We start from the raw sequence: 26,124 nt of genomic DNA on the forward strand, positions 1-26,124 counted from the left end.
TTGTTCATCAACTCACGCCATTTCCTTTTTCTCCTCTCTACTCCAAAAATATGCATCTCTGGTTCCCATTAATACGTGACGCTTGTCTTTTATTCTATCTTATATTTACTGGTCAAATAAGCAACCTTGTTTCTACGTCAAACACTCCAAAACAACAGCCTTTTGATTCACGTTAAGCAACAGATTTTTGGTTAGTGTTGTTGTTGTTGTTGTTGTCCTTCTTCTTCTTCTTCTGTCAAGAATGGGTTCGCTTCCGGCCCTCGACGAGCCAAGCTGGACATACCCTTTAGCTCGCCGAGATGAATCTGTCTTTGATAATTATCATGGTGTCAACATTCCCGATCCTTACAGATGGTACGTCCATTTTGTGTGATACTCTTTTATTTTTAGTCTGTTTTACGAGAAATGATAACTGTGCTCTTTCGGTTACTAGTTCTAAGGGTATGTTCTTAAATTTCGTGTCCAGACAAATATAGGAGTATAACTTTGGAGAAAAGAGCTTAAGTTATCTCAATATGTCCATGCTCTAAATGGCAACAACAACAATAACCCAGTATAATCCCACTTAATGGGGTCTGGGAGGGTAGTGTGTACGCAGACCTTACCCCTACCCTAGGGTAGAGAGTCTGTTTCCAAATAGACCCCCGACATCCTTCCCTCCAACAACTTCTCACCTTGCTCTTGGGCATTCTATTTAATTCTCATATGGATTTAAGTTATATACACCGATAGTATATAGATTATGAATAGACCATTTTTTTTATAGTATCAGTAAATTTTAACTTGTGATAGCAGGTTATATCTTTATTACTGGATTATCAATTAATTAATGCTTATCAAAATATTTAATGTAGTGACGGGTTTCATAGCAATATTATAGAACGTTAACTGAAGGAATTATGGGTTCATTTTTGGTTGCATTTTGATTTAGAGGGTGTTTGGCTAAGCTTATAAGCTAGTCAAATTGGCTTATAAGCACTTTTTGGCATATCTACGCGTTTGGTAAATTAAAAATGCTAGCAAGTTTAGTGCTTATAAGCCAAAAATAAGCCAAAAGCCATAAGTTGGTCTCCTCCAGCTTATCAAATTTTAGCTTATAAGCACTTTAAGTTTGACCAAAATATTTACTATTCTATGCCTGAATACTTCTTTTTAAAACAAAACTCTTCATATACTCAGTTCTTCAGTTGCATATTATTAATTTCAGCACTTTTATCCAAACACGTAACTGTTTATTTTTTAAATTAGTTTCAGCACTTAAAAGTGTTTTTCAGCACATAATACTTATCAGCTACTCTACGTCAGCTAAGCCAAACAGGCTCTTAATATGTTTTGTGTTTTGAACGTTGTCTTAGGCTGGAGGATCCAGACTCAGAGGAGACAAAAGATTTCGTTGAAAAGCAGGTGACTTTGACTGACTCAGTGATCAAAATGTGCGAGACAAGAGAAAAGCTAAGGAAAAAACTCACGAAATTGTTCGATTTTCCTAAGTATGAAATTCCTTTTAGGGCAGGTGATAAGTATTTCTACTTTCACAATTCTGGCCTTCAACCTCAAAAAGTCCTTTACGTTCAGGTTGGACATGATTTTTATTTTTTGTCTTATGCAAGTCCTTTTTCGTTATTTTCACTAATCTTATTAGTATGGATTAAGTTTTACTATGAAATTAACTTTTACATATTGACAATGAAAAAAAATACTTACATTATTGGATCACCTAAAAAATAGCTCAAGTATAATTTTCATAACCTGAAAAATAAAGTAGGTTACCCAAATAAAACATATTAAAATATGTTAATGTAAAATTATTTTACAATATTGTTAGCCAGGGACGGAGCTAGAGGCCCAACTACGGGTTCAGCTGAATTCAGTAACATTTGCTCAAACAGTATATTTATGGTAAGAAATTCATTAATATATATACACACTCACAAACACAGTCAGACCTCTCTGTAACAACATACCTATATAATAGTCATTCAAAGCCGAGTTTTTTCGGAACCGAATATTACAGTATGTTATAAATATATCTCCTATATAACAGCATTTTTCTATAGCAGCCAAAAAATTTCGAAACAAACGAGGCTGTTAGGTTTGACTTATATATATACAAATATTAAACTTAAAATCCAGTTATAAGCACTCGAAGTCATCGTTCTAAAATCCAGAACCTATAAATTAAATTTATCATCTTGAGATTATGGCTCTGCCTCTAATATTATCGCGCATATTATTGGTGATTTTAGGATAATTTGGATGGAAAACCAGAGGTATTGCTTGATCCAAACACATTTAGTGAGGATGGCACAATTGCATTAAGTATATGTGCAATTAGTGAGGATGCTAAGTATTTGGCATATGGTATCAGTTCAAGTGGTAGTGATTGGGTGACAATTAAAGTTATGAGGGTGCAGGATAAGTGTGACGAGCCTGATACAATTTCTTGGGTAAGTTCATGAAAAAATAAATTAATTATTTCAATATATATGTTGAAATATTATTTTATTATATATGCTTACAAATGTATATATTTAGTCATTTTGTATCATGTATTTGCTTCCTCACAGGTTAAGTTCTCAAAAGTCAGCTGGACTCGAGATAGTAAAGGATTTTTCTACAGCCGTTATCCAGCTCCCAAGTGAGTATTTAAATAAAAGTTGTATTTTTTTTAAGGATTTAACTTGTATCAGTATAATAAAAATTTTACATTATTTATATAATTTAATCTACTATAGAAATTAGTCAATTGCATTTGATTTAAATTTGTAATTATTCTACTTACTAGCTAGTAGCATTAGTACGTACTCTTGTATTGTTTTTAGTTTTAGATTTCTATTATTGCATGTTGTTGCTTTCATTTTGGTCATCTTACTGTGTTGTTGTTTTCAATGCTTCTTTTCTATGGCTCCTCATTGTTGTGTCTGGCTGTCTTCTTTTTATTACTGTTGTTCTTATGCTTCACTGAGCCGATGGCCTATTGGAAACAGCTTCTCTATCTCCACGAGATAGGGATTGGAAACAGCTTCTCTATCTCCACGAGATAGGGATTGGAAACAGCTTCTCTATCTCCAAGAGATGGGGGTAAGGTTTGAGTACACACTACCCTCCCTAGTCTGGATACCCCAGACCCATTATGTAGGATTACACTAGGTTTGTTGTTGTTGTTACGGTTAGTTACCGTCGATTTTCTACTTTTTAAATGACCTGATAGTGTAAAAAAAAATAACATGTTTAATCAAAAATTGTAAATTATGTACGTTAGGAAATGATCAAAATAGAGGTTTCCACTATTTTATGAGATTAATTCTAAAGTCTGAAGATTCTTTCTTATTAGGAACGGAGAAAATTTGGACGCAGGGAGAGAGACAAATGTAAATTTGCACCACCAAGTGTATTATCATTTCTTGGGCACTGATCAATCTAATGATATTTTGTGTTGGAAAGATACAGAAAATCCAAAGCATAGACATATGGCTTCAGTTACTGAAGATGGAAAGGTAATTACTTGCTAATTCTAGATTTACCCTAAACCTAATTGTTGCATGATTGTGTGCTGGGGCAAATGTAGCTTCATCTGAGTCCAGTACTTTCGACGCGGATTATGAATTTATGTATAAAAAATTACTAAAATTGTAATAAACAGTAGATATAAACCCATAACTTTTAAGCTATAATGGGTTCAATACTAAAAATCTCACATGTTGAACAAATATAGTTTAAATCGCGGATCCGCCTCTGATTGTATGGCGTGTGACCAGCAAAATAGCATTAGTCTAGTTTAACCAGTGTCACAACTTCCAATTAAACACATAGAAGTCACATCTTCACCACCTGGAAAGGCACAATTCTCCATGCTCATGCATAGCCACGATCTCTATGGTCATCTGAATGGACATGTATACTCCTGCTCGCAACACTCCGTTCGGCAATAACTCCGCAGTCAATTAGAATTGACTGCGGAGTTATTTCTGGATATAGGTGCGAGAAGGAGCAGAATAGATCCATTTAGATGACCTTAGAAGTCGTTGCCACGCATGAGCATGGACAATTGTGTTTTTCCTATGGAAGTTGTGACTTTCATTGAGTTTAATCGGAAGTTGTGAAGTTTTACCGAGGGTTGACTTTGATGATATCGGGTTCGAATTGTTGTTCCGGGACTTGAAATAGGTTCTTTGCTGCCATAAAAAGAGTCGAAAATATATATATATATGGTGAATGAATCAGATAATTTTCATTGAATCAGATAATTTTCATTGAATCAGAAGCATCATTTAAATACAAGTCAAGTGAAACAAACTTTCCGAGACTACTCCTTTGATTAAGGAGAATTTATTCAAATCTAAAACTAACCCTAAAGTTAGGAGCAACCCTACAATAAAGGAACCTGAACACTGAAAAAAGGGTCAAAACAATAACAATAAGAAGAACTTAGATTATGATTTGATTAATATTCCTTTTTGCTTAAATTAGATTTTCTGTTTTCTTTTGCAGTATGTTCTCCTATATACTTTTCGGAACTGTGATACTGTCAACAAATTACATTACTGTGACTTATCTACACTGCCTAATGGAATTGAAGGTTATAAAGGAAGAAGCGACGTGCTTCCTTTTAACAAGCTTGTCGACCATTTTGATGCATCTTACGATTATGTTGCACATAACAACTCCATTTTCACTTTTCTAACTAATAAAAATGCTCCCAAGTACAAATTAGTCAGAGTGGATGTACAAAAGCCTGATTTTTGGTTTGATATTATCGACGAGGATGAAAAGGATGTGCTTCAATCAGCTGTTGCTGTTAATGGAAATCAACTTATTGTGAGTTATTTGCGAGATGTGAAAAATGTGTTGCAGTTAAGAGATTTAGAAACAGGAGTCTTGCTTCATCATTTACCTATTGATATTGGCAGAGTATCAGGAGTTTCAGCTCGTCGCAAAGATAATTCTGTTTTTATTGGATTTATGAACTTCTTGATCCCTGGATTAATATATGAGTGTAACCTCAAGGGTGAAGTTCCTGATCTTAAAGTATTTCGAGAAATCGTTGTCCCTGGCTTTGATCGGACAGAGTTCCAAGTTAATCAGGTAAATGAAGTTTTTTTTCACTATGCTTGAACTTGATGCACATTAGGCATTTTTCCCTATTAATCTCTCATCATGTCCAAAACTTCTTTTTAACATAAATCACCCAACATTTTATAAACAAATTTAAAACCATGTTGGAGTATTGAAATCTATACTTAAATATGTTGCATTTGCTTGTGCATTATTTTAGGGTATGACGGAAGTCATTTTCCTCCTTTTGATGGAAAATGTTTTCTCTGGAAAATATTTTTTAACGACCAAGCACCATAAAAGTGTTGCGGAAGCCAAATGTATATAGTGTGAATAAGTCACAACTACTATACCAAAATTATGACAGCCACCAAATAATAAATAAGACAATAAAGCAACAATAAAGGGAACACCAGAATTTACGAGGTTCGGCTAATTTTGCCTACTCCTCGGACACAACCAATATTTTATTTCACTCCAAAATACAAGTGAAATAATACTAAAGAGAGAAGATACAAATGCCTTAAACAGATGAGAAGGCAAATGAGAGGTGTGTTTCAATCCTAAACATTAGGCCTTCTTTTATAGGGGAAAAATCCCCCCAAACTTAACTCCCAACCAATGTGGGACTTTGGCATTTTGCCAAACTTCAACAAATCTCCACCTTGGCAAAATTCCACATTTTCAATTCTCTCTCAATAACAAATTTTGGTTGTGTCTTCATCTTCAATCTTCAGTGTTCAACAATGTTGATCAAATCCAAACAATGTTGAAACTTGACCGCAGTCACCACCTTTGTCAGCATATCAGCAGGATTCTCTGTAGTATGAATTTTCTTCACCGTGACTCCACCTTCTTCTATGATTTCTCGTACGAAATGATACCGAACATCAATGTGCTTCGTCCTTGCATGATAAACTTGGTTCTTCGCTAATTGAATAGCACTTTGACTATCACAAAAAATTGTGATACCTTTTTGTTCAACACCAAGCTCCTTTAGCAATCCTTGAAGCCAAATTGCCTCTTTCACAGCATCTGTAATAGCCATGTACTCTGCCTCTGTTGTAGACAAAGCAACTGTTGACTGCAAAGTAGACTTCCAACTAACTGGTGCCTTTGCAAAAGTAAACACATAACCAGTAGTTGATCTTCGTTTGTCCATATCACCCGCAAAATCTGAGTCACAATATCCAACTACAAACTGATTGTCTTCCTGCTCAAAAACTAACCCGACATCTACAGTATTATGAATATACCGTAGAATCCACTTCACAGCTTGCCAATGCTCCTTCCCTGGATTGTGCATATATCTGCTAATAACTCCAACAGCTTGTGAAATGTCAGGCCTTGTGCAAACCATTGCATACATCAAGCTACCAACAGCATTTGCGTATGGTACCTTTGACATATACTCTCGTTCAGCTTCATCCATTGGCGACATAGTAGTACTTAGCTTAAAATGGGAAGCAAGTGGAGTACTAACTGGCTTAGTCTTGTCATCTATGCCAAAACGTTGAAGTACTCTCTTCAAATATTCCTTTTGAGATAAACAGAGTTTCTTTGAACGTCTATCTCTAATTATCTCCATGCCAAGAATTTTCTTTGCCTCACCCAAATCCTTCATCTCGAACTCCTTCTTCAGTTGAATCTTCAACTTATCAATTTCTTCCGAATTCTTGGAAGCTATCAACATATCATCAACATATAGGAGAAGATATACAAAGGAACCATCTTTAAGCTTGTGCAAATACACACAATGATCGTATTTGCTTCTCTTGTACCCTTGCCGCAACATAAACTCGTCAAATCGCTTGTACCATTGTCTAGAAGATTGTTTCAATCCGTACAACGATTTTTCAAGTTTGCACACCATATTTTCTTTTCCAGCAACTTTGAATCCTTCTGGCTGAGTCATGTAGATTTCCTCCTCCAAGTTTCCATGTAAAAACGCAGTTTTTACATCCATCTGAACTAGTTCCAAATCCAATTGTGCTACCAAAGCCAACATAATTCTAATGGAGGAATGTTTTACAACTGGAGAAAACACTTCATTGTAATCAATTCCCTCCTTTTGAGCATATCCTTTGGCCACCAATCTTGCTTTGTAGCGAACATCTACTTGGTTAGGAAATCCTTCCTTCTTTGCAAATACCCATTTGCACCCAATTGCTTTCTTTCCCTTCGGGAGATTGGCCAATCTCCATGTATGATTCTGATGAAGGGACTGTATCTCATCATTCATGGCAATCCTCCACTTATCTTCTTCTGAACTTTGAACAGCGTCTTTATAAGTAGTAGGAACATCATCAGCTACAATTGAGGTTGCACAAGCAACCGTCTCTATGAGACGAACAGGTTTCGTTATTGTTCTTTTTGGCCTGCTGGTTGCTATTGATTCAAGTTGTTGTTGAGATTCCTGAGTTGGAATCTCCTCTACTGGCTCTCCTTCCAGAGGGTAATCTTCATTTGTTTCCTCCTCTGCTTCTTGTGTAGGAAAAATAAATTTTCCCTCAAACTCCACCTGCTTAGAAGCACCTTCATTTTGTTTGGTATCTTCTGTTACCTTATTTACCATAGCAAATTCATCAAAGGTAACATCTCTGCTGAATATTACTTTCTTTGTCATAGGACACCATAAGCGATATCCTTTGACTCCAGAAGTAATTCCCATAAAAATAGCCTTCTTTGCCCTTGGATCCAATTTTGACTCTGTCACATGATAATATGCAGTTGAGCCAAACACGTGCAAAGAGTTATAATCTACAGCAGGTTTTCCGTACCATTTTTCAAATGGTGTTTTGCCATCAATAGCAGCAGATGGTAGACGATTAATGAGGTGGCATGCATATGTAATTGCCTCAGCCCAAAATTCTTTGCCCAAGCCAGCATTGGACAACATACACCGTACCTTCTCCAGCAAGGTCCGGTTCATACGTTCTGCCACTCCATTCTGTTGTGGTGTATGTCTAACAGTGAAGTGTCGGACGATGCCATCATTTTCACAGACCTTATTGAAATGATCATTTTTGTATTCACCTCCATTGTCTGTGCGAATACACTTGATTCTCCTGCCTGTCTGATTCTCCACCATCGTCTTCCATTTGAGAAAAATTCCCAACACTTCATCTTTGCTCTTCATTGTATACACCCATACTCTTCGGGAAAAATCATCAACAAAGGTTACAAAATAGTGTTTCCCACCCAATGAAGGTGTTTTGGAAGGACCCCAAACATCAGAGTGTACATAATCCAAAATGCCTTTAGTATTATGGATCGCTGTACCAAATTTAACCCTTGTCTGTTTCCCTTTAACACAATGCTCACAAAACTCCAAGTTGCAAGCCTTTACTCCTTTTAACAATCCTTGATCTGATAGAGTTTTCAAGGATTTTCCTCCAGCATGTCCCAAGCGCATGTGCCATAGCTTGGTTGCTTCTGCCTCTTTGTCGTCACTGGATGTTACTGTCGCTGTCCCAATAATTGTACTGCCACGATAGCGGTACATATTATTATTCTTCCGATTAGCCTTCATTACCACTAGTGCACCGGAGCATACTCTCATCACTCCATTTTCTGCAATGATTTTGAACCCTTTTGATTCTAGGGCTCCCACAGAGATGAGATTCTTCTTCAAATCCGGTACATATCGAACATCTATCAATGTTCTGATCATTCCATCATGGTTCCTTAATCGTATTGAACCAATGCCATATGAGGTAAGAGGGCTGTTATCCGCTGTGTGGATGACTCCATATTCTCCTTCTTGAAATTCCACGAACCAGTCCCTGTTGGGACACATATGATAGCTACAAGCCGAGTCCATCAACCATATGTCTGATGATGTTGATGACTCTGTTGTAACTAATGAGAAGTCTGAATCATCACAATCAGCTACATTTGAATCCATAATAGCCTTTCCATTGTTATGTTTGGCCTTATTCTTCAACTTCGGACAGTCTTTCTTCCAGTGCCCTTTTTCTCGACAAAAGGCACATTCATCTTTGCTGGGTCTGGATCTTGACTTGGATCTTCCCTTCTTTGTCCTCGTTTGATTTTGAGGACGACCCCTCACAAACAGTGCTTCTCCTTCTCCGCCCTTCTGTTTTTCTCGCTTTCTTTGTTCATAGCTGTACAAAGCTGAACAAACTTCTCTGAGAGAAATTTCGTCATTTCCATGGAGTAGAGTAGTTTCAAGGTGCTCGTACTCATCAGGAAGTGACGCCAACAACATTAAGGCCAAGTCACCATCATCATAAGTTGTATCCATATTTTGCAAATCTGTGACCAACTTATTGAAACTGGTGATATGTTCATTCATCGTGGTACCAGGAACATAGGTGAAGTGAAACAGTCTCTTCTTCATGTACAATTTATTTTGACTGTTTTTCTTCAAAAATTTATCCTCCAGTGCTTTCCATAATTTACTTGCAGAAGTTTCCTTTGTGTATGGATATTTCTGCTCTCTAGCAAGGTAGGATCGAATGGTACCGCAAGCAACACGGTTGATAATTCTCCAATCTTCTTCTCCAATAACATCTGGTTTCTTTTCTTCAATGGCCAGATCTAGCCCTTGTTGAAAAAGGACATCTAGAACCTCGCCTTGCCACATCCCAAAATGTCCGGACCCGTCAAATATTTCGACCGCAAATTTCGCATTTGACACAATTCTTGTCATAAGCGAAGATGCCAATGATGACGTATTGTTGACACTTGATGTAGATTCTTCTTGTTTATTGTCTCCCATCTTTGACACAAATATTATTTAATAGCTGACGACACAAATCAAGATTATTTCCTTTCTGGTGTGGAAGATCAGACTAAGCTGCAACCACAGAGCATACTCAGACAGAACCTTGACTCAGTTACCAAGATAAATCTTTTCTGATGTGGAAGATCAGACTATGCTGCAACCACAGAGCATACTTAGACAGTACCTTGGCTCTGATACCAATTGTTGCGGAAGCCAAATGTATATAGTGTGAATAAGTCACAACTACTATACCAAAATTATGACAGCCACCAAATAATAAATAAGACAATAAAGCAACAATAAAGGGAACACCAGAATTTACGAGGTTCGGCTAATTTTGCCTACTCCTCGGACACAACCAATATTTTATTTCACTCCAAAATACAAGTGAAATAATACTAAAGAGAGAAGATACAAATGCCTTAAACAGATGAGAAGGCAAATGAGAGGTGTGTTTCAATCCTAAACATTAGGCCTTCTTTTATAGGGGAAAAATCCCCCCAAACTTAACTCCCAACCAATGTGGGACTTTGGCATTTTGCCAAACTTCAACAAAAAGGACTTATTTATTTTCCGTCATACCAAAGACACCCTGAAGTAGACACTAATGCTTGTTAAACAACCTATATCCTCCACACTTAATCAGCATTTGATAGATTATCCAACCCCGAGCAATCTTAGTTATTGGTGGGGGTTCGGTTCGTTAGCTAGTATTTGTTTAGTCATTCAGATAGTGACTGGCGTTTTTTTAGCTATGCATTACACACCTCATGTGGATCTAGCTTTCAACAGGGTAGGTTGTCTACATCACACCCCTTGGGGCGTGGCCATGCAGCCCTTTCCCGGACCTTGCGTGAATGCGGGATGCTTTGTGCACCGGGATGACCTTTTTTACCCGAAAGACACCCTGAAACTTGTATTTTCCGTCATGATTTTGATTAGTATGGATCATCTATACTTCTATTGACCAACTATTCTTGTGACTATTTGCAGGTATTTGTGCCTAGTAAAGATGGTGTCAAGATACCTATGTTCATAGTTTCTAGAAAGAACATTTCTTTGGATGGATCCAACCCTTGTTTATTATTCGGATATGGAGGATTCAATGTTAGTCTTACACCATCTTTTTCTGCTGCTCGAGTTGTGCTCGCAAAGCATTTAGGTGTAGTTTTTTGCATAGCAAATATTCGTGGTGGTGGAGAATATGGAGAAGAATGGTATAAAGCTGGTGCTCTTTCCAGAAAGCAAAATTGCTTTGATGATTTTATTTCTGCTGCTGAATATCTTGTAACTTCTGGTTATACACAACCCCATAAATTATGTATTGAAGGTGGAAGTAATGGTGGCCTTCTTGTTGGAGCCTGCGTCAATCAGGTACTTAACTTATATATACTAGCAGTATAATGAAATTTTTACACTATCAGCGCAAATTCAACCTCTACCAATTACAGAAGTTTATTTGCATTATTGCTCGTGTTATCTGTAATTACCTTTTAAATGACCTGGTAGCATAAAAAACTTTTACTCTAGTAGTGTTAACCGTGGGAGAAGGGGAGTCTTGGCGTAACTGGTAAAGCTGTTGCCATGTGACCAGGAGGTCACGGGTTCGAGCCGTGGAAACAGTCTCTTGCAGAAATGCAGGGTAAGGCTGCTTACAATAGACCCTTGTGGTCCGGCCCTTCCCTGGACCCCGCGCATAGCGGGAGCTTAGTGCACCGGCCGCCCTTTAGTGTTAACCGTGGGAGCTTCATAAATGCAGAGACCTGATCTATTTGGATGTGCTCTTGCTCATGTTGGTGTTATGGATATGCTTAGATTTCACAAGTTCACTATAGGTGAGTATTTTTTTATACAGTTATTTTGTTATTTTAGTTGTTGTTTAATTCTGTGTTTTACGATTTATTTTCTATTTCTCATTAGGCCATGCATGGACTTCTGATTTTGGCTGTTCAGATAAGGAGGAAGAGTTTCAATGGCTAATCAAGTGAGTTCTTGAACTCTTATTAAAAAGAGTTTAACTTCCATTCTTTTACACTATCATCACTTAAATGATAACCACAACTAATTGCTCTGTTTATTTATGCATTTTAATGTAACTTGGGACATTGAATTACTGATGATATTATATACAAATTTTATCTTTAGGTATTCACCACTGCATAATGTGAGGAGGCCATGGGAACAATTTGCTATTAAAGCATATCAGTATCCTTCAATCATGTTATTGACAGCAGATCATGATGATCGAGTGGTTCCATTGCACTCGTTGAAACTGTTGGCTGTAAGTTACTAGTTACCCAAATCATTTTCTTTAAATGAACGTATCTCTAGATCTTTGTTATTACTCGTTTTTTTCATTTGCTTCCATTGTCTTATTACCTGTTCTTGAATTGACGGTCTTTCAGAAACAGCCTCTCTACCTCCATAAGATAGGGGTAAGGTCTGCGTATGCACTACCCTCCCCGGACCCCACTTGTGAATTTCACTGGGTTTGTTGTTATTGTAGTTGAAGCCTTCTGCCAATTCCAATGGAGTTTAAGTTTTAAGCATGATTTTGTAAAAAGTATTATGCTGTCAGGTCATTTAAGAGGCAACTTTAGATAACTCTATTTAATAAGCATAGATTGATAGTCTAAATTGAATGGTTAGTGACATGTTATGACAAACTAAATTACACCGATCATATCAAATATCTTACACTGTCAGTGTATCTAACTTAAATTTATTATGATATGTTCTTCAGACTATGCAATATGTCCTGTGCACTAGCGTGGCAAAAAGTCCACAGACCAACCCCATCATCGGTAGAATCGAACGCAAGGCTGGTCATGGATGTGGACGTCCAACACAAAAACTTGTAAGCTTCTGACCAGTAATCGTTTCTTTTGCATTTGGTTCAGACGATTAAACTCCAGTACCTGCAATGCAGATTGATGAAGCTGCAGACAGGTATGCATTCATGGCTAAGGAGTTAGGTGCTTCTTGGTTTGAGTAGATGATCTTGGTGTAAGCCATCATAAGGAAAATGGTGGAAGAACGAGCTAGTCGCGTTTTGCGGTCCTCACAGTTGGTACTTCATTTCCAAATAAAAGAATCTGCTCACAAAAACAGAGTTCTCGGAAATAAATAAAAGTTTCAATAAACAATCACAGCAAGGTCTCAGTCCCAAAATTTCATCCTATGACGCATACAACAGGTTGCACCAAAGGAGGTTGTAAAATCATGTTCAAATGAAAGTCCCTGGATCCACTAGAATTATAGTCCTCTCATTCTGCCTGAAAGCAGTCCATTTTCACGTCTGTAACATCGAGTTGCAATATCTCTGTTCTGCAACCAAGAATTGAACCAACACTGCAGCACACAAAAAGATTTGTAAATTTATGGTTGAAGAGCTGATAATTAGATCAACAGAGCACAATACAATATGTCGGGCTGAATTAAATCTCTTATTGTTGACACAAACAGCACCAGGCTCCTCATCCAAATCCGTATAACAATTCAAATATCAGCTATAGACCATGAATTTAAAAGTTTCTGGAGTTGGCCTTGCAGTGATTTATCCACAACTTTGTAACTAACTATAAATGTTGCCCATAAAGTAGAAGATTATAGCTAAATGGTGAACTATTCCAGCTTCTACTGAGCTGCCACGGTCCATTTATGCAACCCCTATCAAACAGACATGGTTAACTCATTATCGGGTAGTGGAAGGATATATTTGCCCAATGGTTTGGCTCAATTTTCCAGGAACTCATCCTCCATCGAAGGAGAGTGAGTTTCGGTTTTATATGTAGTAACCTAACCCTTTTTTTTATTAAGTGTGTGTAGTAAAAATATTATTGAGTTTGAACCTATTAAAAAAAATATTGAGTTTGATCGTACTACCAATGCAGAAAGAGTGCCTAATACTTGCTAAATGAGTCTGCACATTTGGTATCCCTGATAATTTCCTCATTATAATTTCAGCAGATCATAATCCTCTCTATGGTCACACTGTCGGCCCTCACAGTACATTATTTCTGGGGAAGCATTTAACGATGAGAATAAAGCAAGACGGCTAATAGCAACCATATAATGGTAAAGGGAAAAGCACAACATTAAACTAAATGGATAAGACATGAATAACCACTTTATACCTGGGCTGGGTGCGACCAAAATCCCCATGAACAAATTCCTTGATATATGTCCCAGCCTGTAAAAGACAGCTACCACTGCATTATGCTTTTATACAACAATTTTGAAAGAACTCTTTAGCCCTTAGGCACATCATTCATTACAGAAATGACACCGTAAAAAGAGTCACAAGAGGTTAAGGAACCTCAAGCCTTGGAACAATCCAAGTTTGAAGGTCAAAGGAGACATAAACAAGTATATACATACACACACATATATGTACAGAGAGAGAGAGAGAGCCTTGTCAATTGTAAAGACAGAAGTATTTGCATATATGCCTTATTTTGGAAAATACTAACATTCACTTCTATTTCAGATTGAACATCATGCTTACTCTTCTCGGAGATCAAATAATTTCAATACTCCTAAACTTTTCAAAAACAAAAAACACTAAGGCCACTTTTATACCTGACTCCAAATTTATACAACTTAAAATTTAAGGCCAACAATAGGGGACCAATTTACATTATCTTAAATGGTCTAGACTATTTTACAAAGTGAAATAATAGTTACAATTTGAAATGGGGGCCGTGACAATTTCCTTCTCTTTGTGTGACATCTTTCTTTCATAACTTGACATACTATTATGCATTTTCTTTCCAATAAAAAAAGAAAAACAATTTGACAACTAAAGAAATTTGAGATAGGTAGTGATTAGCTTACCTGAGTACACAGATGCAGTAGAAGATATTGTGAGCTTCCAGAGATCCTCTCCACTTTCATCCTGACACAAGAAACAACACTAGTCAGGGATTGATATACAAGTAAAGCCTATAGCTGTAAAGTCGGTTGCTAGAAATCGTTCATACCAATGTATAATTTTCTCCCTCTCCAATGGACTTCGGCGATGGAGAACCCTTATAGGTGTTCTTTGAGCGACTTTCTGAAGCCCCGAGAAAAAAAGGAGAGAGAATGAAACAAATAATCAGATAAGAAGGTGGATGATCAGCCCTTAACAAATTACACTCAAATCAAATTTGATGCTACCCAAGTTTTGAAAAGGAGAGGGTATGAATGTATGATACATGAACAATCATGCCGGGTGCTCCAACAGTTAATAAAAGCTAGTGCTCTATGAGAATATAAAATGTGTTTTCCCAATAAGCAAAACGAATGCACACTTTGTTTCCAATATCATACGCCAAAGGTAATCTTGGTCTTAGTTGTTTATTTCAATATATTCCTGATAACTCCTTTTTTAGAAGACAACATATTGCTGAAACGTTTATCTTAAATTTCACAAACAATTAGGATTTTTTCTTCTTTCCATTAATGCAAATAGAGAACCACTCACCAACTCCTTTAGTGATGATATTGTTTGCAAATCTTCGTCGCTGACAGGACGAGAAATCCAAACCAATGCAGTGTACTGCTTCTGTATTGGATGGAAAAAAAGACCTTAGGAAAAAATGGGATGGGAGATAAATAAGTTATTCAGCAGAGAGCTGCTGGTAAATACAACTAGTACTAGCTTAAATAATCAGAAACTTACCTGCTTTTCCGCCTCTCCTTCACGCATGAGGTCCCACCCTTGACTACCTACAGCTCTAAGATTTTTAACTCTGACCTACGTGCAACATATGTAAAGACTGTCTTATATATGTATTGGCAAATGACGAAGTGCTATGTGCTCCACACCCATTTAAGTTATCAAAGACGGCTTAGAAGTATTAACTAACTCACCAATCGACTTTCTACACTATTAATTTTCCTCTCTATCTCTTTTATGAGCACTTCAGAAGGGACTTGGCGTGCATTTTGTATCTCCACCAGAAAAGGACGGCCTGTACCCAGCATCCGGACCTGAGAAAGGTAGTGTTGAGACTAGAGGATCAACAATCATCCAATATTTATGGGTCTGTCAGAAATCAGATCTTTCTTACATCAATGTCCTCCCTACCGGCAGCATGAAACTTATAATTGTCGCCCTGGAAGATAGGAAGGATGGCCCCGCCTACTATTTCCTAAGAGAACATTCAAAGAAGGGTTAACATACATAACCATTTATTCACAGAATCACAGTAACTTCAAACAATAGAAATTACAACTATGAAATAGGGTGATATACCTCAACAGATGCTTCTCCCATTCTTTCATCATCGATAACCCAGCGCGTCTGGCTGACATTTCTTGAATACTGCAGTAAAGGTACATTCTCAGTTGGACAATATTCCGTCAAGGCAGCTTTTAAAATGGACTATGGAACTAAGAAGCATTGATCAAAGATAAATTTTGATGATAACGGGCAAGAAGCCGAATTCATAAGTATAGAAATAAGCCTTCTCAGGAACAGATATAAAATGAGCTAAGGTGACTAATTATAACCTAGATCTCTAATGGTAGCCTGATAAGTTAGATTCTGACAGACCCATAAATATTTGTAGCCTGATATGTTATATAATGGCATATAAAGGGAAAATAAATGTTTTGCATCACTCTATTTATCTCAGGTTTTGGGTTGGATGCTTACATTCTTTTATATAGTGTCAAAGCCACCCGATTTCCAAGGGTTTTAAAAGTCTGGAGCTACTCTACTCAGTGCTCTAAGTGTTGGTACACGAGCAAACTATTGGTTTACAATGTTTAGCCTACAAAAATTAATTGTAGTTAATAGTCAAAGGATATAGGGTTTTACTGACAGTAAAATTTTCTCAAACACTTATCCTAAATCTACATTCATCCTATAACAATCCTTCACAAAGAATGATTTAACTTCTCCACAACATTTTGCATCCTTCTCGATCAAGTCTTCTTCCTGCTTTTTGGAGAACAAAATGCAGCATAAGCATTGGCAATAACGTTTTGGGAGTCAAAAACCTAAATTGGATGCGGAACTCAGAATTCAATGATGACAAACAAACATTGGTGCTTATTCATGGGTTCCTGCAGATGAGTTTATTTATAACACGCTTTTCAGGTCGAATTTATACCTTGAGATATCTTCCTCCAATAAATATAGGGCTTCTACAGCAATGAATGGTCAGACAACATGGCTTACTGACCTGTAAATGCAGAAAATTCCCACTATATAAATAATAGAAAAACATGCACATCGAATATACTTCAAATGGCGTGAAAAGTTATATTGTTTAGACAGTAGCTGCATTAATATGGAGTGCAGAAAAATAAATGAAAGTCCAAGTACCAACCAACTGAATATAACTGGACACAGTACCTTATTTAACTGAGCCATTAAGTAACTACAACTGAGATCTTGGGAGTCCTTGGGACAAAGTTTCATCAGTCCATCTCCATCACCAATATGATTATCAAAAGACTCAACATGGGGAGTAACAGATTCCTTAGTTGTCTTGAGGTCACCAGTGAAACCTGCTTTGTCTGTCAACAATCAGTTATACTTTCTGTTAGCGGAAACGTAAAAGAAAGAACACAAGATTTAACGTGGTTCGGATCAAAATAATCCTACGTCCACCAGAGAACAATTGTCCTTTTAATATTAACAAAGGAAGGGGAGATTTCCCAATTACACTTAAGAGAATTTCTCTCTTAACTCTCTACTCACTACAATGTATTGTATTATTTTGGGATGATTTCTACAAGTGAAGGAGTGCATCTATTTATAGAGGTAAAGACCTCCTCTTGATGTCATGGGTGACATCAAAGGAGGAAGCTTCCTCCTAGCATCCACACCAACTCTTTCCACCAACTCTTCCAATTGGCATGCCATTGTTGACTAAACATAAACCAACATTTTCAGCATGCCATTGTTAACTAAACATAAACCAACATTTTCAATCTCCACCTTGGTTTGCGTTTCGAGCGTGTGAACAACTCTGGCCAAAACTTCTAAGCTTACTGGGCAACCCCGTTGTAAGAAACAAGAAGAATCAAACCATTGTTGAACATACCACCTCCACCTAGCAACTGTTCTCTTCGGAGTTGCATCAGTTGATGCACACCCCCGCCAAGTCCTTGCAGTGTGCAAACTTAGCGAGCGGGACTATCTTGGTCAACATGTCTGCAGCATTATCATCTGTGATAACCTTCACGACCTTGATAGTTCCCTCATCAATAACATCTCGAATAAAATGAAATCTGACATCAATGTGTTTAGTGCGCTCATGAAATCTCTGATTTTTCATTAGATGAATAGCACTCTGACTATCACATCTAAGAGTTGATTCCAGCTGAACCAAACTCAATTCCGCTACTAAACTTTTCAACCAGATAGCTTCCTTTACCGCCTCCGCTGCTGCCATGTATTCTGCTTCTGTCGTAGACAAAGCGACAATCGACTGCAAAGTCGACTTCCAACTGACGGCACTGCCAACGAGGGTAAAGATGTATCCAGTTGTGGACCTTCTTCTGTCAAGATCTCCTGCATAGTCAGAATCCACATAACCGAGAATTGAAATACCTGTACCACTTTTTCGAAAGGTAAGACCAACACCAGAAGCTCCTTTGAGATATCTCAATATCCACTTGACAGCTTCCCAATGCCTCTTTCCTGGGTTGGACATGTATCTACTTACCACACTTACAGATTGAGCAATATCTGGACGTGTGCATACCATAGCATACATAATACTACCAACTGCACTGGCATAAGGAATCTTTGACATATGCTCCACCTCATCCTCAGACTGAGGCATTTGTGACTCTGAAAGTTTAAAATGAGGAGCTAATGGTGTACTTACAGGCTTGCACGTTTGCATATTGAATCTCTCGAGAACCCTTTCAATATACCTCTTCTGAGAAAGATGTACAACATCGTCTTCTCTTGAAATCTCCATACCAAGGATTTTCTTTGCAGCTCCTAAATCCTTCATGTCAAATTCCTTACTCAATAGTTTCTTCAAAGCATTTATCTCTGTAATGTTGTTAGCAGCAATAAGCATATCATCAACATACAACAGTAAATAAATCATTGAGTTACCAGACATCTTCTTGTGATACACACAACTATCAAATGCACTCCTTGAGAATTCATGTGTAGTCATGAATGCATCAAACCTCTTGTACCACTGTCTAGGGGATTGCTTCAAACCATACAAAGACTTCTTTAGTTGGCATACGTGATCTTCTTTTCCCTCAGCTAGGAAACCTTCAGGTTGATCCATATAGATTGTCTCTTCTAGATCACCGTGTAAGAAAGCAGTTTTGACATCAAGCTGTTGAAGCTCCAAGTCAAATTGTGCAACCAATGCTAGTAGCACGCGAATTGAGCTATGCTTCACGACCGGAGAGAAAATCTCATTGTAGTCAATTCCCTCCTTTTGGCTGAAACCTTTTGCAACCAATCTCGCCTTGAACCTAGCATCTTCCACTTCAGGAATTCCCTCTTTCTTTCGGTAGACCCACTTGCATCCAACTGTCCTCTTCCCCTTTTGTCTTTTCACTAAGACCCATGTCTGATTCTTGTGAAGAGACTCCATCTCTTCAGTCATGGCTAACCGCCATTGTGCGGCATCCTTGCAAGAAGTTGCTTCAATATACGAGGAGGGCTCCAGATCTTTAATCTCTTCTTGTGCAGCTACGAACGCATATGCAATCAAGTTTGCTTGATTTATAAGGCGTTCCGGTTCTCGTGTCTGCCTCTTCTCCCTCCCCTTCGCAATTGTGTATGGTTCATTGACAGCAAGTTCTTCAACGCCTACATCTTCTGACTCATCTTTAACCTGAGTCTCTTGATCCTTTTCCTTGGCAAGCTCCACCGGAAGCTCCACCTGCTCGTTGTTCTTGTTTCCTGAAAACTCCACGGAAACTTTACGGGGATCAAGTATAGAGGATTCATCGAAGGTGACATCTCTACTAACTATAAATTTGAGTAAAGACAAACACCAAAGTTTGTACCCTTTTACTCCATCCACATACCCTACGAATATGGCCTTCTTAGCCCTTGGTTCAAGCTTTCCTTCATTAACGTGATAATAAGCTGGACACCCAAATACTCGTAAGTATGAATAGTTAGAGGGTTCACCTGACCATACCTCATTCGGAGTCTTAAAGTCAATTGCCGATGCTGGAGATCGATTGACAATATGAGCAGCAGTGTGAACTGCTTCAGCCCAAAATACTTTGGACATTTTGGCTTGTAGGAGCATACAACGAGCCTTTTCAAGAAGAGTTCTGTTCATTCTCTCGGCAACTCCATTCTGCTGTGGGGTATGCCTGACAGTCCTATGTCTTGAGATCCCATGAACCTTGCAGAATTCATTAAACTCTTCATTGCAAAACTCCAAGCCATTGTCTGTGCGAAGATACTTGATTTTCCGCTCCATTTGATTTTCAATCAAAATCTTCCACTCTTTAAATGCTTCAAAAGCATCACTTTTTGCCTTCAAAAAATACACCCAAACCTTTCGTGAGAAATCATCAATAAAAATGAGAAGATACCTCTTTCCGCCCTTCGATGGAAGTTTAGAAGGACCCCATAAATCTGAATGGATGTAGTCTAGCACTCCTCTTGTCTTGTGTTTGCCAGTGCTGAAGCTGACCTTCTTCTGCTTCCCTAGAACGCAGTGCTCACAGAAGTCAAGCGTGCTGATCTTCTCACCTTCCAAAAGTTTACGATTGCTCAACATCTCCAGTCCACGTGCGCTCATATGACCTAGTCTCATGTGCCATAGTCTTGCCTTGTCATCATTAGATAACTGCACTGTAGATGCATTTGCAGAGCCAACAATGGTGCTTCCGGCCAATGTGTAAAGGCCGTTCTCCAGCTTGCCTTTCAGCATGACTAAAGAACCTTTAGTCACCTTCATAGTTCCTGCTTCGCTCATGTACCTGTAGCCTTGTTCATCCAGAGTACCCAAGGAGATCAAATTCTTCTTCAGATCAGGAACATGACGGACTTGTGTAATAGTCCTCACGATTCCATCATGGCAGCGAACCCGAACTGAGCCAATGCCAACTATTGCACAAGTTGCATTATTGCCCATTACTACGGTTCCTCCACTTTTCTCGTAGCTGCTAAACCAGTCTTTTCGGAACGTCATATGCAGAGTACAAGCAGAGTCTAACACCCATTTGTTTTCATAACTACTATTATTATTACACGATGTTGTTAGTACATAATCATTATCAAAATTATGTACCTGTTCAACTGTAGATGCACTCGCCTTTTCCTTGGACTTTGACATTGGGCAATCTCGTTCAAAGTGCCCCTTCTTGCCACAACCCCAACACTCTGTATTCTTCTTGTTCACACGAGACTTTGATCTGTGCTTTGATTTGGTCTTTCCCTGTTGGCTAGTCCGGCCTCTTACAAAGAGGCCACTTGCCTGGTCATCTCTATCTCCTTCAATGTGCCTCCGCACATCACTAGAGTTAAGTGCCTGCCGCACTTGCTCAAGCTTGATAGGCTCCTTGCTATACATCATTGAATTCTCAATATCACGATATCCTGAAGTCAATGAAAATAGCAAAGCACATGCAAGCGTCTCCTCCTCCCTTTTAATTCCTGCAATCTGTAAGTCCATGACAAGTTTATTAAACGCATCTAAATGATCTTGTAACGAAGTACCTGACCCCATCTTAAATGTGTGAAGACGTCGTTGTAACAACATTCTTGTTGTCACTGATCGGTCTTGGTATAGCCCTTCTAGCTTTTCCCACAACTGTTTGGCCGTCTCTTCGGTACCCGTACTCACTTCACAAAGCACGTTAGGTGCAAGGGATAGTTGGATTGCACTCAATGCATCCCCTTCAATCTTCTCCTTGTCGGGAGCTGATATATCCGTAGGATACTTTCCGTCAATAGCATGGATTGAACCTTCCCTCCGCAGTAACGCCATCATCTGGATCTTCCAGATATTGAAGTTGTTGCGTCCATTGAATCTATCAATTTCAAACTTCATGGAACTCATATTTGCTTGTTCTTTCTCCTTGGATCGTTAAAGAATCCTTGTCGCTCTGATACCAATTGTTAGCGGAAACGTAAAAGAAAGAACACAAGATTTAACGTGGTTCGGATCAAAATAATCCTACGTCCACCAGAGAACAATTGTCCTTTTAATATTAACAAAGGAAGGGGAGATTTCCCAATTACACTTAAGAGAATTTCTCTCTTAACTCTCTACTCACTACAATGTATTGTATTATTTTGGGATGATTTCTACAAGTGAAGGAGTGCATCTATTTATAGAGGTAAAGACCTCCTCTTGATGTCATGGGTGACATCAAAGGAGGAAGCTTCCTCCTAGCATCCACACCAACTCTTTCCACCAACTCTTCCAATTGGCATCCCATTGTTGACTAAACATAAACCAACATTTTCAGCATGCCATTGTTAACTAAACATAAACCAACATTTTCAATCTCCACCTTGGTTTGCGTTTCGAGCGTGTGAACAACTCTGGCCAAAACTTCTAAGCTTACTGGGCAACCCCGTTGTAAGAAACAAGAAGAATCAAACCATTGTTGAACATACCACCTCCACCTAGCAACTGTTCTCTTCGGAGTTGCATCAGTTGATGCACACCCCCGCCAAGTCCTTGCAGTGTGCAAACTTAGCGAGCGGGACTATCTTGGTCAACATGTCTGCAGCATTATCATCTGTGATAACCTTCACGACCTTGATAGTTCCCTCATCAATAACATCTCGAATAAAATGAAATCTGACATCAATGTGTTTAGTGCGCTCATGAAATCTCTGATTTTTCATTAGATGAATAGCACTCTGACTATCACATCTAAGAGTTGATTCCAGCTGAACCAAACTCAATTCCGCTACTAAACTTTTCAACCAGATAGCTTCCTTTACCGCCTCCGCTGCTGCCATGTATTCTGCTTCTGTCGTAGACAAAGCGACAATCGACTGCAAAGTCGACTTCCAACTGACGGCACTGCCAACGAGGGTAAAGATGTATCCAGTTGTGGACCTTCTTCTGTCAAGATCTCCTGCATAGTCAGAATCCACATAACCGAGAATTGAAATACCTGTACCACTTTTTCGAAAGGTAAGACCAACACCAGAAGCTCCTTTGAGATATCTCAATATCCACTTGACAGCTTCCCAATGCCTCTTTCCTGGGTTGGACATGTATCTACTTACCACACTTACAGATTGAGCAATATCTGGACGTGTGCATACCATAGCATACATAATACTACCAACTGCACTGGCATAAGGAATCTTTGACATATGCTCCACCTCATCCTCAGACTGAGGCATTTGTGACTCTGAAAGTTTAAAATGAGGAGCTAATGGTGTACTTACAGGCTTGCACGTTTGCATATTGAATCTCTCGAGAACCCTTTCAATATACCTCTTCTGAGAAAGATGTACAACATCGTCTTCTCTTGAAATCTCCATACCAAGGATTTTCTTTGCAGCTCCTAAATCCTTCATGTCAAATTCCTTACTCAATAGTTTCTTCAAAGCATTTATCTCTGTAATGTTGTTAGCAGCAATAAGCATATCATCAACATACAACAGTAAATAAATCATTGAGTTACCAGACATCTTCTTGTGATACACACAACTATCAAATGCACTCCTTGAGAATTCATGTGTAGTCATGAATGCATCAAACCTCTTGTACCACTGTCTAGGGGATTGCTTCAAACCATACAAAGACTTCTTTAGTTGGCATACGTGATCTTCTTTTCCCTCAGCTAGGAAACCTTCAGGTTGATCCATATAGATTGTCTCTTCTAGATCACCGTGTAAGAAAGCAGTTTTGACATCAAGCTGTTGAAGCTCCAAGTCAAATTGTGCAACCAATGCTAGTAGCACGCGAATTGAGCTATGCTTCACGACCGGAGAGAAAATCTCATTGTAGTCAATTCCCTCCTTTTGGCTGAAACCTTTTGCAACCAATCTCGCCTTGAACCTAGCATCTTCCACTTCAGGAATTCCCTCTTTCTTTCGGTAGACCCACTTGCATCCAACTGTCCTCTTCCCCTTTTGTCTTTTCACTAAGACCCATGTCTGATTCTTGTGAAGAGACTCCATCTCTTCAGTCATGGCTAACCGCCATTGTGCGGCATCCTTGCAAGAAGTTGCTTCAATATACGAGGAGGGCTCCAGATCTTTAATCTCTTCTTGTGCAGCTACGAACGCATATGCAATCAAGTTTGCTTGATTTATAAGGCGTTCCGGTTCTCGTGTCTGCCTCTTCTCCCTCCCCTTCGCAATTGTGTATGGTTCATTGACAGCAAGTTCTTCAACGCCTACATCTTCTGACTCATCTTTAACCTGAGTCTCTTGATCCTTTTCCTTGGCAAGCTCCACCGGAAGCTCCACCTGCTCGTTGTTCTTGTTTCCTGAAAACTCCACGGAAACTTTACGGGGATCAAGTATAGAGGATTCATCGAAGGTGACATCTCTACTAACTATAAATTTGAGTAAAGACAAACACCAAAGTTTGTACCCTTTTACTCCATCCACATACCCTACGAATATGGCCTTCTTAGCCCTTGGTTCAAGCTTTCCTTCATTAACGTGATAATAAGCTGGACACCCAAATACTCGTAAGTATGAATAGTTAGAGGGTTCACCTGACCATACCTCATTCGGAGTCTTAAAGTCAATTGCCGATGCTGGAGATCGATTGACAATATGAGCAGCAGTGTGAACTGCTTCAGCCCAAAATACTTTGGACATTTTGGCTTGTAGGAGCATACAACGAGCCTTTTCAAGAAGAGTTCTGTTCATTCTCTCGGCAACTCCATTCTGCTGTGGGGTATGCCTGACAGTCCTATGTCTTGAGATCCCATGAACCTTGCAGAATTCATTAAACTCTTCATTGCAAAACTCCAAGCCATTGTCTGTGCGAAGATACTTGATTTTCCGCTCCATTTGATTTTCAATCAAAATCTTCCACTCTTTAAATGCTTCAAAAGCATCACTTTTTGCCTTCAAAAAATACACCCAAACCTTTCGTGAGAAATCATCAATAAAAATGAGAAGATACCTCTTTCCGCCCTTCGATGGAAGTTTAGAAGGACCCCATAAATCTGAATGGATGTAGTCTAGCACTCCTCTTGTCTTGTGTTTGCCAGTGCTGAAGCTGACCTTCTTCTGCTTCCCTAGAACGCAGTGCTCACAGAAGTCAAGCGTGCTGATCTTCTCACCTTCCAAAAGTTTACGATTGCTCAACATCTCCAGTCCACGTGCGCTCATATGACCTAGTCTCATGTGCCATAGTCTTGCCTTGTCATCATTAGATAACTGCACTGTAGATGCATTTGCAGAGCCAACAATGGTGCTTCCGGCCAATGTGTAAAGGCCGTTCTCCAGCTTGCCTTTCAGCATGACTAAAGAACCTTTAGTCACCTTCATAGTTCCTGCTTCGCTCATGTACCTGTAGCCTTGTTCATCCAGAGTACCCAAGGAGATCAAATTCTTCTTCAGATCAGGAACATGACGGACTTGTGTAATAGTCCTCACGATTCCATCATGGCAGCGAACCCGAACTGAGCCAATGCCAACTATTGCACAAGTTGCATTATTGCCCATTACTACGGTTCCTCCACTTTTCTCGTAGCTGCTAAACCAGTCTTTTCGGAACGTCATATGCAGAGTACAAGCAGAGTCTAACACCCATTTGTTTTCATAACTACTATTATTATTACACGATGTTGTTAGTACATAATCATTATCAAAATTATGTACCTGTTCAACTGTAGATGCACTCGCCTTTTCCTTGGACTTTGACATTGGGCAATCTCGTTCAAAGTGCCCCTTCTTGCCACAACCCCAACACTCTGTATTCTTCTTGTTCACACGAGACTTTGATCTGTGCTTTGATTTGGTCTTTCCCTGTTGGCTAGTCCGGCCTCTTACAAAGAGGCCACTTGCCTGGTCATCTCTATCTCCTTCAATGTGCCTCCGCACATCACTAGAGTTAAGTGCCTGCCGCACTTGCTCAAGCTTGATAGGCTCCTTGCTATACATCATTGAATTCTCAATATCACGATATCCTGAAGTCAATGAAAATAGCAAAGCACATGCAAGCGTCTCCTCCTCCCTTTTAATTCCTGCAATCTGTAAGTCCATGACAAGTTTATTAAACGCATCTAAATGATCTTGTAACGAAGTACCTGACCCCATCTTAAATGTGTGAAGACGTCGTTGTAACAACATTCTTGTTGTCACTGATCGGTCTTGGTATAGCCCTTCTAGCTTTTCCCACAACTGTTTGGCCGTCTCTTCGGTACCCGTACTCACTTCACAAAGC

The 26,124-nt window shown here is 38.9% G+C and overlaps 2 protein-coding genes across 3 annotated transcripts in view; one reads left to right on the forward strand and one right to left on the reverse strand.

Moving 5' to 3' along the window:
- On the forward strand, window positions 1-13,686 carry LOC104225438 (uncharacterized). 2 transcript variants are annotated; one of them, XM_009777228.2, is made up of 12 exons: window positions 1-354; window positions 1,356-1,575; window positions 2,247-2,447; window positions 2,568-2,638; window positions 3,335-3,497; window positions 4,492-5,085; window positions 10,799-11,179; window positions 11,565-11,640; window positions 11,726-11,789; window positions 11,951-12,086; window positions 12,549-12,662; window positions 12,735-13,686. In XM_009777228.2, the coding sequence occupies exons 1-12, from the start codon at window positions 242-244 to the stop codon at window positions 12,798-12,800; spliced, it is 2,199 nt and encodes a 732-aa protein (XP_009775530.1). In that variant the 5' UTR covers window positions 1-241; the 3' UTR covers window positions 12,801-13,686. The 2 variants fall into 2 exon arrangements, with proteins under 2 accessions (XP_009775530.1, XP_009775531.2); XM_009777229.2 differs by lacking the exons at window positions 1-354; window positions 1,356-1,575 and adding an exon at window positions 1,830-1,899.
- Window positions 12,407-26,124, reverse strand: part of LOC104225439 (uncharacterized) — a 21,544-nt gene continuing 7,826 nt past the window's right edge. Inside the window, exons 5-15 of the mRNA XM_009777232.2 lie at window positions 17,154-17,317; window positions 16,909-16,980; window positions 16,047-16,115; window positions 15,862-15,942; window positions 15,662-15,781; window positions 15,471-15,545; window positions 15,273-15,353; window positions 14,788-14,861; window positions 14,642-14,702; window positions 13,942-13,997; window positions 12,407-13,156 (exon numbers count right to left, since the gene is read on the reverse strand). Coding sequence (XP_009775534.1) covers window positions 13,072-13,156; window positions 13,942-13,997; window positions 14,642-14,702; window positions 14,788-14,861; window positions 15,273-15,353; window positions 15,471-15,545; window positions 15,662-15,781; window positions 15,862-15,942; window positions 16,047-16,115; window positions 16,909-16,980; window positions 17,154-17,317 — 938 coding nt within the window. The 3' untranslated portion in view covers window positions 12,407-13,071. The remainder of the gene's footprint in view (window positions 13,157-13,941; window positions 13,998-14,641; window positions 14,703-14,787; window positions 14,862-15,272; window positions 15,354-15,470; window positions 15,546-15,661; window positions 15,782-15,861; window positions 15,943-16,046; window positions 16,116-16,908; window positions 16,981-17,153; window positions 17,318-26,124) is intronic.

Source organism: Nicotiana sylvestris, chromosome 4 (genome assembly GCF_000393655.2).
Source record: "Nicotiana sylvestris chromosome 4, ASM39365v2, whole genome shotgun sequence".
NCBI classification, from domain to species: Eukaryota; Viridiplantae; Streptophyta; class Magnoliopsida; order Solanales; family Solanaceae; genus Nicotiana; species Nicotiana sylvestris.

Bases quoted from the DNA above. Each gene is read 5' to 3' on its own strand.
- LOC104225438 (XM_009777228.2), top strand. From the start codon at position 242: ATGGGTTCGCTTCCGGCCCTCGACGAGCCAAGCTGGACATACCCTTTA. The intron at 3,498-4,491 runs GTAATTACTTGC...TTTCTTTTGCAG, and splicing joins CAGTTACTGAAGATGGAAAG to TATGTTCTCCTATATACTTT. The intron at 12,087-12,548 runs GTAAGTTACTAG...TATGTTCTTCAG, and splicing joins ACTCGTTGAAACTGTTGGCT to ACTATGCAATATGTCCTGTG.